Genomic DNA, 15,366 nt, shown 5'->3' on the forward strand with positions numbered 1-15,366 from the left:
AATACTATAACATTGTAAATCAAAATATCTATGCACTAGTGACAAAACTGTAATAAAAATTTGTTGAAAGTAAATAAATAATGCTAGCGTACCTCATAATAATGTAGAGGTATGTTTTGAGTCACAACTTCCGAGATGACGTAGGCTATACAAATAACAATCAGCAGCTTGGCATATATGAAGCTGAGAATAATGAAGAGTGAGGTCCTGAAAACAGAAAAAGACAAACACATTTAGTAAAACAATTTGCAAAGAGGTTTTGCAGGAAATGAATTGATACATTGACAAAAAGCTCCATTTTTTGTTTCATTCTTTAGTTCTGGGCTTCTCACAAGAAGATAATTCTGTATATCATATGAAATACCACTACAGTATTTATACTGCAAAAGATGCAGTGAAAATATTAATCAATGTATGCTTATCACTAGATCTATATTTGATGTTATTGTGGATAATTATAAAAGTTTGTTCTCGATGATCCATGATATATGTAATCAGCACAAACATTGCATTATTTTGTTTTTAATTTTAATTTAGGATTCTTGTATGAAAAGCTTTGACAAGCTCCCTTCAATTGTCAGCTGTCACTGACATAACAGTCGCTATTTTACTGTCATCAATGGTAGTGCCAACTTCCCAGAAATATGCTTTCACCATGAACACAAAACTTATCAAATGTAATGACGTGAGAAAACAATTATTATTCATGACAGATGAAAGATGATATGGTTAAAAACCATTTTATTAAGAAGTTTCTTTTCACAGAATACAAAAAAGGCAAATTTTTAGGAACAATATTCAATATCCTCCCATTAACCTCATCTTGCTATGCTATGGTTCCTGGAGAGGAGCAGCAGTCTTCTCTTTAACAACAGGAGCAACAATGGTTTTGCATTGCTGGTGGTAGTGAGTATGGTTGAAAGCAAGAGGAAAGTACAGACATTATATTTTCTGAGGACGTGCAGCTCTACTGTATGGTTTAATGATGATAGCCTCCTCTTGAGTAAAATATTCTTGAGGTAAAAAAAAGAGTTCTCCGCTCAGATATTTGGGCAGCAACTACCCAGGAAGATGCTGCCTTCAGGGAAACAAATATGGCACGCCAAAGATCGGAGTATGGAATGTTAGAGTAATAAATCAAGTAGATGTGTTAGAGAATGTGGGAAGAGAAATGGACAAGTGAAGTGAGGAGCCAGAAAGAACAGGATTTTTGGCAATGAGATATTTTAAACAGAATTACCTCATCCAGGCCAACAAGCACGGATTCTGACAACATTGATCATATGAAACAAAACATGCAGTTTTCTCAAGTCATTGTCCTGGATCAAGGCAGTCAAGTAGATGCAGTATTTCTTGACTTCTGAAACACATTTGACTCAATACTGCACATATGCTTATTATCAAAAGTACGACCATACAGGGTATAAACAAAGTTTGTGACTGGACTGAAGATTTATTGGTAGGGGGAACACAGCATGTTATCTTGGATGGCAAGCCATTGACAGATGAGAAGAAATTTCAGGTGTGCCCCAGGCAAGAGTATTGGAACCCTTACTCATTCATGTTGTCTATTAATTATCTTGGAGACAATATTAATAGTAACCACAAACTTTTCACAGATGATGCAGTCATCCATAATGTATGAAAAAAGCTGCACAAATAGGCAATCAAATCTGGATAATATTTCAAATTGATGTAAAAACTGGCAACTTGCTTCGTAAGTTCATGAATTAAAATTTTGCAGGTCACAAAACGAAAAAATGTAGCATACTGTGACTGCAATATCAGTGAGTCACAGTTGGAAATGGTCTACACAAACAAATACCTGGGTGTAGCAATTTGTAAAGATATGAATTGGAATTATCACATATACTTAATCATAGGTAAAGCAGGTAGATGAATCACATTAATTGGTACAGCAGTAGGGAAATACAATCAGTCTAAAAAGGAGATTGCTCACGAAATACTCATGTGACCTATTATAAACTATAGCACAAATGTGTGGGAACTGTAGCAAATAGAACTAACAAGCGTATTGAATGTATATGAAGAAGTACAACACGAATGGTCACAGATTGTTTAACCCATGGGAAAGCATCACAGAGATACAACAGAGATCTAACAAACGTTTGAAGACAACCACAAACTATCCTGAGAAGGCCTACTTACAAAGTTTGAAAAAAATAAATAAATAAAACTAGGAATCTACTGCAGCCCCCTACATATTGATGCTATAAGGATCATGATGATAAGATTAGACTAATCACAGAATGCACAGAGGCATTTAAGCAACATTCTTCTCGTGCTCCACAAGTGAGTGGAACGGAAAGAAACCCCGTTAACTGGTACAGTGGAAAGCACCATCTTCCATGAGCTCTACAGCAATTTGCAGAGTGTGGATGTAGCTATGGATATAGAAAGCCACAAACAATTATAGAAATACAAATATATTATGTACTTATTAGCTCTGCAGGCAAAGAAGTTGAAAGAATGCATTAGATTAAATTAGATCCACTTTTTGTTACATAGTGAGAAGACCTTCAAGGATGTGGCACCTCATAAAACAACACTACACAATACATATTCACAGAGAAAAAAAGATATATGCTAGTGTATCTTCCACACATCCCAAGTGAAATAGTTCACAAAGATGCAGTATAAGTCAAAATATCTCAAACATATTTGTGATATTGTTTAAAAGGTCATAAACAACTGGTCATAAAACACAAAAATGTACACAGAGGAGCATATGATAATTCTTGCGTTATTGTGGCCTTGCTTCATCAAAGCAAAAACTGTTTAAAACATTTATTTACATTGATCACTGCACTGAAGATTCACATAAATCGGTTCTTGTATAATACACTATTTTATATATACATACATTCATGACTGGAGTCAAAAGAATTGGCCACTAATCAATCCTTTAAGCTCCTCTTAAACAGAACTTTTATTAGCAACTAAACTTTGTATAGCTGCTAGAAAGTTATCGAAAATGTGTGCTCCTCAAAAATTGCCCAAAATAAGTGACTTTAAATCTTTAGGAAGTTTATTCTTATATCTAGCACTGACTCTGAACTGAACTGTTGGTTGAAAAATAGATGTATCATTTGTGACAAATTTCAATGAGGAATAAATATAATATGAATCACTCTTCAGAATTTTCTTAAGCCCATGCTACAAATAATTCTTCTTATATGCTTCTGGATTTTAGCTTGGCTTGATTAGGTACACCAAAAAATTATCTCATAGGACATTAGGACATGAAAGTAAGTGAAGTATGATACCTCTTTTTATTTATATCAATTACATCCAACTGCAGTTTTGCCTTGAAAATGACTGGGTGTGCACCTGTCGAAATTTCAGCTGTTGCTGACCTTCACATGGCTGTGTTCCGATACGTTATTTGAACATTGTATACACCGGGAGAAAATCACATCTTAAATCTATTTGTCATATTTTACGCGTATTCTGGGCAGTAAAGTCTAATGAAGCCTGAACTAAACAGTGTGTTTTTATCAAAGTTTAGTGACAAAGAGCTATCCATGACAATTTCATAAACCAATCTTTCTCAAATTACACTTGATTTGTTATTTATTGCAAACTATGTACCATCTGCAAACAAAACAAAGTTGGTCTCAAAATGTTTGTGATGAAAGGTCATTGATATGCACAAAAAAAGTAAATACCTTAAGTCGGAACCTTGTGGGACAGCACATCTAATTAGTTCCCATTTAGATGATGACAGAGAGTTTAATTCAAGACACCCTTTGTTTCCTGTCAGAGAGATATGCTTTGAAACATTTCCTCTCATACCACAATACTCAAATTTATTGAAAAGGATATTGCTGGAAAGAATATTGCTGAAAGGGATATTGTAGTTTACACAAGAAAATGGTTTTGGCAGACCACAATATATACCAGTAGCTTGTAATATACTGCCCAGTTTTTAAGTACATTCTTGCTACATATGTAAATGGCCTTCTCAATAGCAGAATCCATTATAAATCTGAACCATGGGATTGAAAACATTATTTGTACTGTGTTGGTTAAGAACACAGTTATAGGTCACATTTTCTTAAGTTTTTCAGAAAGTTGGCAAAAGTGAAACTGGACAGAAATCTTACAGCATTTCTTTATCTCTTTTCTACAGCACATGGTCTAGCGGTTAGCACTGTTGCCTCACCGGATCCTGGGTTTGACCCTAGCCAGGTTGGAGATTTTATTTGTTAGGGGACTGAGTGTTTGTGTTGTCCTAAATACCTCATTTAATCTGCATCAACATGTAAGTTGTTGAAATGGTATCAAATAGAAAGACTTGTGCCAGCTGGCTGAACAACTCTAGATGGGTCTCAGACAATAATGCCATTTCATTTTTCCATTTCATCTCCTTTCTTATACAAAGGCTTAACTTAAGGATATTTCAACCATTTGCAATATATTCCTCTGATAAATGACTGGTTGCACAAATAAAGCCAAAAGAGTACTTATTAACTAACTTATTTTATCACAACAACTAGATTTTTTATTTTAATGCCTTTATGATTAATGTTACATTGGCAGTGAGCAGCATATTCATATTACTGAAGTTATTTCTAATGGCTGGTGTGGGATATTTCATGACAGCATCTGCTGAACTCGACAATCCCATCTTTTTTTAGTAACAGTTACTTAAATGCTCATTACAAAGATTTGCAACATTGCACACATTCGTTCCCAATATATCGTTTACCCTCAATGCTACTTGCTTCTTCTTATCTCTGGTTCTACAAGTATCCTCCTCCACTATATTCCATGTTGTCTTTATCTTGTTATCTGATGTAACTATCTTTTTCATCTAACGTAATTGTTTTGATGTCTACATTATTGTCTTCAATATTTCACAGCATGTTTAGCAAAGAGTTATGGCATCAATATCAGAGCCATTTCTGTCTGACAGAGTGTGTTTCCTTTCGTTGCACATGAAGCCTTTATTTCTTGAGTAATATACAGCTCCTTTGCAGACTTTAGCCTAACCCTGGGGCTACATTTTGAAGTAAACAGTTTTCAAATAGGTGCAGATCTTATTAATAAAGTGTTGTATATAGTGCTCATAGCATGAAAAATACATCACTCCAGCTCATGCAAATAAAACCATTTTTTGCTTACTGACTACCATCTTGAACTTGAATGAGATAAGAGAAATTATTCAGTTCTTTAAGCAAGATGAAAATTTAATTGTGTGTTTGTTTGTGTGTGGAGGGGGTGGGGGGGGGGGGGGAGGAGGCGCAGGGAGACTGGCATTCAATAACAGGAAAACAAAGAATAGTAGGTAGATGTGGACTGGAGAAAAGGTTTCAAAGGTGAGCTGGCTAATGGAAACTGGGGGCTGATAGCACAATTCAATCACTGCAAACGTTTTGTTTAAGAATGCAGAAAGAAGACTGTACTTATGTAAGAGATCTGGAAAACACCTGAAGGCATCAGGTAGATTATGTTATGGCAAGACAATGATTTAGACACCAGATTTTGAATTGCAAAACACTTCAAGGAATAGAGGGGTAATCTGACCACAAGTTTTTGGTTATGAACAGCAGAATGAAACTGAAGAAACTGCAGAAAGGTTGCAAACTCAGTTTATCCAGGCTGATATTCTTAAAGAACCTGAGGTTGTTCCAAGTTCCAAATGAACAAGGGAAAGAAATGCAATATAAGTAGGTAAGAAAGTGAAAGAGCTATAACAATGAAAGACAGAAAAAGATTAAATAGGAAAAAAAAAGTTCTTTAAATATACTTTGATAACATATGGAATACTGAATTTCATTAATGAAAAGAGCACATATAAGAATGCAACAAATGATCCCGGCAAATGGGATTACAGATGTCTAAAAAAGATATTGATAGGAAGTGCAAAATGGCAAAACAGGAATGGCAAGAAGACAAACACAAAGCTGTAGAAGCATGCAGTCATATGGGAAAAAAGAAATGCTGCCCACACAAAAATCAAACAAACCATGGGAGAAAAGAGAAGCAGCTGTATGACTATGAAGAGCTCAAATGTCAGCCTAATACTATCAAAGAATGGATGGCCAGAAAGAGAGAAGAATATGGGCCTGCAAGGAAGAGTTACACTAACGAACGGAACTTGAAGGCAATATTGTGGAAAAGGAAGAGGAAGTAAGGGTAGATGAGATGGGAAATATGGGACAGTAATACAGATTTTACAGGTAAGTCATAGTTGCAAAATACAAACACACACTGGCCACAGCACAATGGGAAGACTGGAAGAAACTGAATTCCACTAAGACCAGTTTAGGTTATGGAGGATTTTTTTTTTTTTTTTTGTTTGGGGTTTAAGGGCACTCAACTACTGAGGTCATTAGCGCCCAGTCAAAATTGTTAGAGCACATAGAAGCTAGTAAAACTCAAGGGGGGGGGGGGGGGGGGACACCAGAAAGTTCTTACAAAGATACAGATAAAATAAGTGAAAGAGTTAGATGTCTTGGGACAATCCAGTCAAAGTAATGAAACGAAGAACACGAGCAGCTGCTCGAGCGTCATCCGCTAAAATATCCTGTAAAGTAGATGGCAGAGACGGGACAACACGAGATTGACTGAAACGGGGACACGACAATAAAACATGGCGCACTGTTAATGCATGACCACAAGGGCACTGCGGGGCTGGGTCACCGGAGAGCAGGTAGTGGTGGCTATACTGGCAATGCCCAATCCGCAACCTGGTCAGAAGGACCTCTTCTCACCGAGATGGTCGGGAGGAGGTTGCTCAAGCAGTTGGGAACGGTTTTACTGCCCGGAGCTTGTTTCCTTGAAGTGAGGACCAAGTATCCCACCACAAGGAAACAAGCCTCTTACAAACAACCCCACTAATGTCAGATGACGGGACACAATGGGAGGCTGGCCGAGGCAGGAGGACTGCAGCCTTGGCTGCAGCATCAGCAGCCTCATTCCCAGGCACTCCTGCATGGCCGGGAACCCACAGAAAGCTGACAGGAGAGCCACCCTCAGCAAAGGAATGGAGGGACTGCTGGATCCGTTGCACCAAGGGATGGATCGGATATGGAGCTCCAAGGCTCTGAAGAGCACTGAGTGAATCAGAGCAGAGTACATACGATAAATGGCGGTGGCGGCGAGTAAACTGAACGGCCTGATGGAGAGCAAAAAGCTCGGCCGTAAAGCTGGAACATTGATCGAGGAGCCGGTATTTAAAGGTGACGGCCCCGACGACAAAGGCACAGCCGACACCATCGTCAGTTTTGGAGCCTGGGTTATGGAGGAATGCAGGAACACACGAGGTGATACTGGCCCTACTTCGTCAGTATTGTGGACAGTTGGCTAGGATGTTCTTTCTGTGTGGATGCCAGCTAAACTTTAACACAAATAGATAGGTTATACACTGGAATACTCTTTGTTTGGTTGGATTTATTGGCCCAGTTGGACATCCAAAAGTACACTTCAATAAATCAGTCCAGGAAAAGAACAGAAATATTCCCATTGCCTGAAACACTCACATGAAAACATCCCTACAGCTCACTTGTTTGCCAGTGAAAATTATGTTAAGTGTGGACTCTACAGCAATCGGAAGAGCATCGTGTGGAGTGACGAATCAAGATACACATTGTGGTAGAGTGAATGATTCCCACAGGCCTGGCACATGATGACTCACTAATCAATTTGAGAAAGTCAGGACATGTTGAGTTTCAAGATTCACAATAGCATTGGTGTCTTTCCTTGTATCAGAAGTGGTGGGCTTCAGAATTTGTCTTGACTATGTACTAATCTCTGCTAATAACATCACAGAAAGGAGTATCATAGTCACCTCAACAATTGTAGACAGTTTCAGCAGGCATACAAGATTTGGTGACAGAAAAATGGGATTACAGACATTGCTGACAAAACTTTGAGGCCCAGCTAACTGAAGAAGAATGGATATATGAACAGACATATCCATTATCATCTCCAAAACCATAGAAGTCTGTCACTGGAAGAATATTTTTGAGAAGCTGGATGAAACCCTGAAAGGGTCTGGTGCATAATTAAAGCCAGTAAATAGTAACAAACCACAACAAAACCTCACATGAAGACCTAAGAGATCAACTTCTGACCTGAAAGATAGCACTGAGGCTATGGGTGATGCACTAAAACTACAATTTACAACCCTCACGCTCATGACTAAGAAAGCGACAACCATGGGCAGAGCCAGTTTGAGAGCATTTTTCTACAGCAGTGACATGTCACGTGCCATATGACAGACTCCCCCCCCCCCTCCCCCCATCCCCTGATCACTATCTTTCCTCAGACATTAGTTGTCTTTCCTTGGGCTCTATATAATAAATCTAAATCTAGTGATCTTCAAAAGGAGTTGTGTGTCTTTTGAAATAAGTAGCTACTACATAGAAATTCCTATGTACGAGAGAAAATTTCTGAAACTTTTTTCAATGCTAAATGCTATGATACCAGTGACACTGTTTCTTCTAAAAACATATACCAAAGAGTCTTCACTAGCTTCATAAACCACACCATACATTTGTTGAAAACAGTATCCCGGAGGTTCCACGATTTCTATTTTGATTTCCCAATGGGTACCACTGAAAGGGTTTATAGTTGGATTAGGTACAGTGTATGATTCTTCAAAATACACAATCATTCGGTAGATGCAGAAAGATTTAACAGCAACATGATAACACTGCATTGTTCCAGAACTTCAAGTAATTCCTTGAAATCAGACTCCAATTCAGTAACAGATGTTTTTATCAGCTGAAATACCAAAGAGTCAGCTATTTCCACAAAATTAACAGCCAGCTCTGCAAATATCCTTTAAGGAATTATTGTAAATTTTTTCTTGTTTCTTGGAAACCAGACGTACCTCATTCCACAAAAAAACTCAGTATACTTCAACAACCTGCGAGACTTGTTGGGCACAACACGATAAATAAAATGCAGAATTGGTTTATATTTCTTGAGACGGAAAGAACATTTGAGAAAATGTGGCATAGATAAGGGATCACAAAATGTTTCACCACAAGCGTCCATTTCATCTCGTTAAGATTCTTTCATCTTTTCTCAGAAACAGACAGTTCTGTCCACTATGACTTAGCAGTCATAAGATCGGCGCTCTTCACCTGGCGACTGTCCAAAACCTCGTGTGTGTGTGTGTGTGTGTTGGGGGGGGGGGGGGGGGGGGGGAAGGCCGCCACTGTGTGAAAATGTGTTGTATTCCAGTGTTTGGTTTCATTCGCTTCTTAAATCATGAATGGCGAACCCTGCCAAGCAATACAAGCCTGTTCTCTGTCATTCTAGTTACGATAATAATTTGGTATTGGCCCTTTTCACTTGTGACGTGACATTTACTCCGTTCACAAAGGTAGCCTGAGTAGACTGCTGAAACAGTGAATGCTATCGAAGGCTACATCAGTTCCTATCCAAACGCTTAAAAACTTTTCAGGGATACCGTACCTTATTTATAGTAATGCTTGTATACTTACACCACATTAGCCCAAAACTGTTACTGAACTGTGTTGAGTCATCACTGTTACATTGTTGTCTTACTTATAAAAATGCGATCAAGCGTTTGCATTCTTCGGAAACTATTAACAGCACGTGTCTCGAACAGAAAAAAATTATTTTCCACATACTCGTGCAATACGCCTAAGAATGATTCATACCGGTGACTGCATTCAATCTGGTGAAGTGCAATGTACAAACTAATCAGCTGTCACGCACTCCGCAAATATATTCCTGACGGGAGTAGCAGAACCTCAAAAAGTCGCAATGCGGTGTACAACTTTCGACTCATGTTCACTTGTTTGGGATCGCTCGTTACCAGTGGCATTGTTGCAGCCATTCTGTGTTGTGTTCGGTGCGTAGTTTTGTTCCGTTTGTCGTAAAATATCTCATACCACAACTACGTTTGTATACAAAAGTAGGTGACGTGCGATACTCAATGTTGTTTGTTAACGAAGCCAGCCAGGAAAAGCTGTCAGTGTGTACATAGTGCCTTTGATGTGTGTCGTTTCCTCTAGGTCCCCAGTCTCAACACACGGTCTCTTTACGGAATGCACGAGTAATACAGACAATACCCGGCCGCGGTGGTCTCGCGGTTCTAGGCGCTCAGTCCGGAACCCCGCGACTGCTACGATCGCAGGTTCGAATCCTGCCTCGGGCATGGATGTGAGTGATGTCCTTAGGTTAGTTAGGTTTAAGTAGTTCGAAGTTCTAGGGGACTGATGACCACAGATGTTAAGTCCCATAGTACTCAGAGCCATTTGAACCAATACAGACAATAGGGCCGGTTCAGGGACGCACGTCGCCTGTAGTACTGATGAACTACGGGCCCATATTCAAAAATAACCGTACTGTATGTACTAATTTTTTGACGTGTTATTTTAACATACATATAACATGTGAAAGTAACGTCAAATAATATTTTATTTTATTAATTTAGATGGTAACCTTGATTTATGAATCATTAGCTGACCAGCATAATCACCATAACTTAAGATACAACTCTGCCTGATATTTAATTCTTATGATCGCTATTCTTATGGCAAGGGAGGGGGGGGGGGGGAATCACTGTTCACGAATAGTAAGTGTAAATACCACAAAACTGAAATAAAATTTTTGAACCACAAGCCACTTATGCTGTATGTGCATTGAAACAAACTGAGCGACGAGAGTTCTTTTTGCCCTTGTTTTCACATAGTGAGAAGAGTATGACTGCCGCTGTTTCAGAGTTTCGCCATTACTCAAGTTACTGGCAATCAGAACTTGAGTTTCCCGCCGTTGCATGTGCCCATCTACGTACACTATCCTCACTGACTGTAAATGAACACGCCGGCCGGAGTGGCCGAGCGGTTCTAGGGGCTTCAGTCTGGAGCCGCGCGACCGCTACGGTCGCAGGTTCGAATCCTGCCTCGGGCATGGATGTGTGTGATGTCCTTAAGTTAGTTAGGTTTAAGTAGTTCTAAGTTCTAGGGGACTGATGACCTTAGATGTTAAGTCCCATACGGCTCAGAGCCATTTGAACCATTTTAAATGAACACAACTCACGATAAAAAGTAACATGTGTCCTATTAGAAACTTGTAAAGTATAAACCTCAGGATTGACGGAATTTAAGAAACACTCCATAGCACCAAGATTGTCACTGACCTAATTCAGACGAATCAGAATTCAGGGTATTGAGTTTGTGTGACATTTTCGCTGAACCCACGTCGTCTAGTGTGTAGGTATATCAACAAGCGATTTTTTAAAACTGTGTGCCGCGCGGGACTCCACCGTGGGACCTTGCCTTTCGCGGGCAAGCGCCCTACCGAATGAGTTATCCAAATACCACTCATGGCCCACACTCACTCACTGCTTTATTTCTATCAGTGACGTATTCCCCACCTTCCTAACTTTACTGAAGTTTTTCTGCATACCTTGCAGCACTAGCACTCCTGTCAGAAAGCATATTGCGGAGACATACAGGTGCTGTACGAAAATATGGAAACACCGCGAGAAACGCTTGCTTGAAAATAAACGGAGGCGATAGCCAAGCCTGCGATTTGCGCTGTTGTATTTGACCACGAACAGCACCTCAACACATTGAAAGGGTCAATCACGGTCAAAACAGTGTTTCGCGTTTCAAGTGCATAGTGTCGAAGCCAAGTGAACTTAAATGTGGACTGACTTATTACCCATACGGTGAGTGCTTCCGTGACCAAGCGAGCCTGAGTATTTATTGCTTCAAGAGGCATCATATCGAAGATTTATACTGCATATTGAGAAAGCGGGATAACGTCATCTGCTAAACCATAATTTGGGTGAAAGTGTGTGTTCAGTAACAGGGATACAGTCGCTGAAGAGGACTGTGACGAAAAATTTGAAGACAGCAGCTGTAAATCATTGCAGAGCTGAAAGTTGCACACACGAACATTGTCTGCACCAAAAGGGAGCAGCATAAGCATAGAATTGCAGGGCTTGAATTCCAGAACCATTCATCGGTGATACAGATGCCCGTAGTAGAAAAATGTGGTGCCAAAGCCATAAATCGTGGAACAAGGAGCAATGGAAGTATGTCATTTGATCAAATGAGTCGTGTTTCACATTGTTTCCAGCTTTTGGCAGAGTTTACTTTCCAACTGTGAAATATGGTGAAGATTGGGAGGCCCATCCCATGGTACGATGTTTGTTCCCCAATGACGATGCTGTGTCCCAAGACGATAGCGCCTCCATTCACACAGCTCACATCGTTCAGGAGTAGTTTTGTGAGCACGAAAATTAATCGTCGCATCTTCCCTAGTCTCTGCAGTCACCATACCTTAATGTTTTTGAGCCTTCATGATCTACTTTGTGGAGATGGGTGCATGATCACTATCCACCTCCATTATCGTGATCTCAAATTGTCACTGTTGCGGAAAGAATTGTATAAGATTCCCTTGGAAACTATACAGGACCTGTATTTATCGATTTCAAGTTCACTGGAAGATGTTTTTAATGCCAACAGGTTTCATACATAGTAACATGTTGTGTTTTTAATGTTTCCATATTTTCGTCTGCCCCTATAGCTTACGTGTTAGCCACAGTATGAGGGATTGTTTCCAGTATGAATTTTCACGCTGCAGTGGAGCTTTCATTGATTTGAAAGTGCCAGATTAAGGGGACATTGTACGTGAAATTCGTTGAAATTTGACATTTTCTGTTTTCTACTCCATAATGTACTTTGGATTTCCTGAACATTTTGGTATATAATACACTAAAATCAGACAATTGTGTGACCGTCAAACAATAACGTGCGACTGTCAAATTTCACAGCTGCGCATATACTGCCACAGTTGAGCAGTCATATCTTGGGAACTACACAGTTTAAAAGGCTGTGAATTGCTTTGTTTAGTGCCTACTGCTACGTCTCAAAGTTGGCGTTAGCAATAAACGAATCAGTCTTTTGTTTCTGATACTAGTTTTCGTTGAAAGTTGTGTGATTATCGGCTGTTTTTGTAGTAAGCTAACTTATATTGCTTTTTATACGTAAATAAAATGACTAAGCATAAAAGTAACTTCAAGAAACGCAAATTTGCGGGTAACAGATATTCGAGACCTGCATTTTCTTCTGAAGTACATGACAATACGAGTGCTAGCAGTGAAGGAAATCATGATAATGTTTCTCAAGCGACCACGCCCCCTAGATAGGCAAGCTGAATTTTCTGGCACCCTGCATGAATTTACGCATCAACATTCTCTTCCTTTGGCAGTAATGGAGGCAATCAAACCTATTAACTGAGATTTAGCAAATCCGGAGCAACTAAAGACGTGTTTACAAGGGAAGACCCACATTTTGAATAACTCCTTCAATAATGTTGTGTGGTGGCGTGTGCCTAAAAATGTATTTGTTGGCCTTAGGACTCTAAAGTTAGCAGTGTCTGATGCTGTAATAACTTTTAATGGTGGGGACTATGAAAGACTTAATGTTCTGGAGAAGTTAGGGGTACGATTTTGACAGAACACAGCTAAAGGAATGCGGGAACTGGATGAGTTTCGTGTACGTGAAGCAGAGTTAGCTGCTCAGCAAATGACAAACGAAGCAAGAAAGAAAAGGAGGAGGCAAGCATGGGCCTGTTGTGACACTGAACACGACACAGATTATTGGCCAGGGCAATTCTAGTGCATAAGACGCAGTCTGCGTAAGAATTTGTAATAAAAAATGTTTTAAACCTCAATATCTGTGAACTACATTTTTTGCAATAAATGACCCGTTTTCTAAAAAAGTACTGATGGTGGAGGTATGAAATTTTCACTGCATGCCAAGTGTGAGAGTCAACATGTATGGAACTGGAATAATTAAATTATCCTGAGTTGCTTTGTTTTTATGTTCATTTATTTACAAAATTAGGTCAAAAAATTGAGTGTTTGAAAAAAGATAACATGCCCCAAAATACAATTTCAGTAATAATTCTAGTTCAGTGTTTCTAGAAAGATGCATTCAATAATTATGGAAAATTGTAAGTTGGTGTCTTAAAAAGTTTCCAAGGTAGTGGATCACAAAATTCGATAATTTAACATTGGCAGCGTAGGGCATACAATGTTCCCCTAAAACTAATTGCTGGACCGAGATTTGAATATCCTGTCTTCGAGGAGTGCTTGTCCCGCAAGGTATGAACGTGAACTTCTGTGAAGATTGGAAGTTAGAAGACGAGTTACTAGCGGGGGGAAAAAAAAAAAAGTGAAGAGGAGCCGTGAGTCATGCTTGGGTACAGCACTTGCTCGAGAAAGGCAAAGTTCCTAAGGCACACACTTTTTATCTGCCAGGAAGTCTCCGATCTGAGCACAAAACGCTGCAGGGTGAAAATTCAGCATAGAAGCGACTTTCAGGCGATCTTTGCTAACAGAAAAAAAATATGCCGGTAATCTCTACCGATAATATTGTGGGACAAGTTCATGGTAATGGTAATAATAATAATAATAATAATAATAATAATAATACGCAACCGAGTTGTAATGGAACGGAACATGTAAATAAAGTTTGTGTGCCAAATTGTAATACATAAAATATGCCTTAATAAAAATAGAAATACCTCGAATACATTCTTTAAACGATCGGAAATATACGTCAATGATCTATTGTTTCCGGTGCCTTAAAAACACTCCACAATCATGACCCATGTATTTCCAATTTAAAACTTGTAACAGTTAACTTTGCTCCGATGAAATAGACCGTGAGGCTTTGGTGCACTGGATAGCGCGGGGCGCATGCACGCACGTGTCATGCGATTTCATGGCTAAACCTGGACGGGTCTGGGGGTAAAGCGCTTTACTCGGAACCAAGGAATCGTGGGATCGAAACACGGTCGGACGGTGGAAATTTCAGTCTGCGTTTTAAAATCTCAACGATGAGAGGGGTGAAACTGTAGCTCCCCTTTCTCCGGATAGATAAATGCGATAGGTTAAGAGAGACGCAAGTCCCGAAGGGGTGTCCACTTGAATGGCTTGGACCAGACAAGAGACACACACGGAATTTATTGATTTATTTTATGGATAAATCGCCTATAGACATCACAGCACCTAGTCTGAACGAAATCCGTTGATTGATGGTAGTAAGCGATTATTTTGCAACAAACTGTGGCGAACAATAGTCCGGAACCCATGATGTCAAGTTCAATCGAGAGAAGAAAAATATTTCTTCTCTCGATGGGATTGGGAAGCTCAGATACTTCTGATGCCTGTCACATCTCCCCCTGCAGTGACAGAAATCCTTCCATTACGATACGCGAGATCGATATGGGAGCTTGTATTGTTTATATCAGTTCTGCGACATCCCATTCAGCTGTTACGGAAAAAAGAGACATGAACAATTGTTAGTACCCTTCAATCATTATTTGTTCGGTCACGGCTGT

The 15,366-nt window shown here is 39.4% G+C and overlaps 1 protein-coding gene across 1 annotated transcript in view; it reads right to left on the reverse strand.

Moving 5' to 3' along the window:
- The window catches only part of LOC126177105 (proton channel OtopLc), a 760,838-nt gene that overhangs the window by 186,815 nt on the left and 558,657 nt on the right, over positions 1 to 15,366 (reverse strand). Inside the window, exon 4 of the mRNA XM_049924368.1 lies at positions 93 to 207. Coding sequence (XP_049780325.1) covers positions 93 to 207 — 115 coding nt within the window. The remainder of the gene's footprint in view (positions 1 to 92; positions 208 to 15,366) is intronic.

Source organism: Schistocerca cancellata, chromosome 3 (assembly GCF_023864275.1).
Source record: "Schistocerca cancellata isolate TAMUIC-IGC-003103 chromosome 3, iqSchCanc2.1, whole genome shotgun sequence".
NCBI classification, from domain to species: Eukaryota; Metazoa; Arthropoda; class Insecta; order Orthoptera; family Acrididae; genus Schistocerca; species Schistocerca cancellata.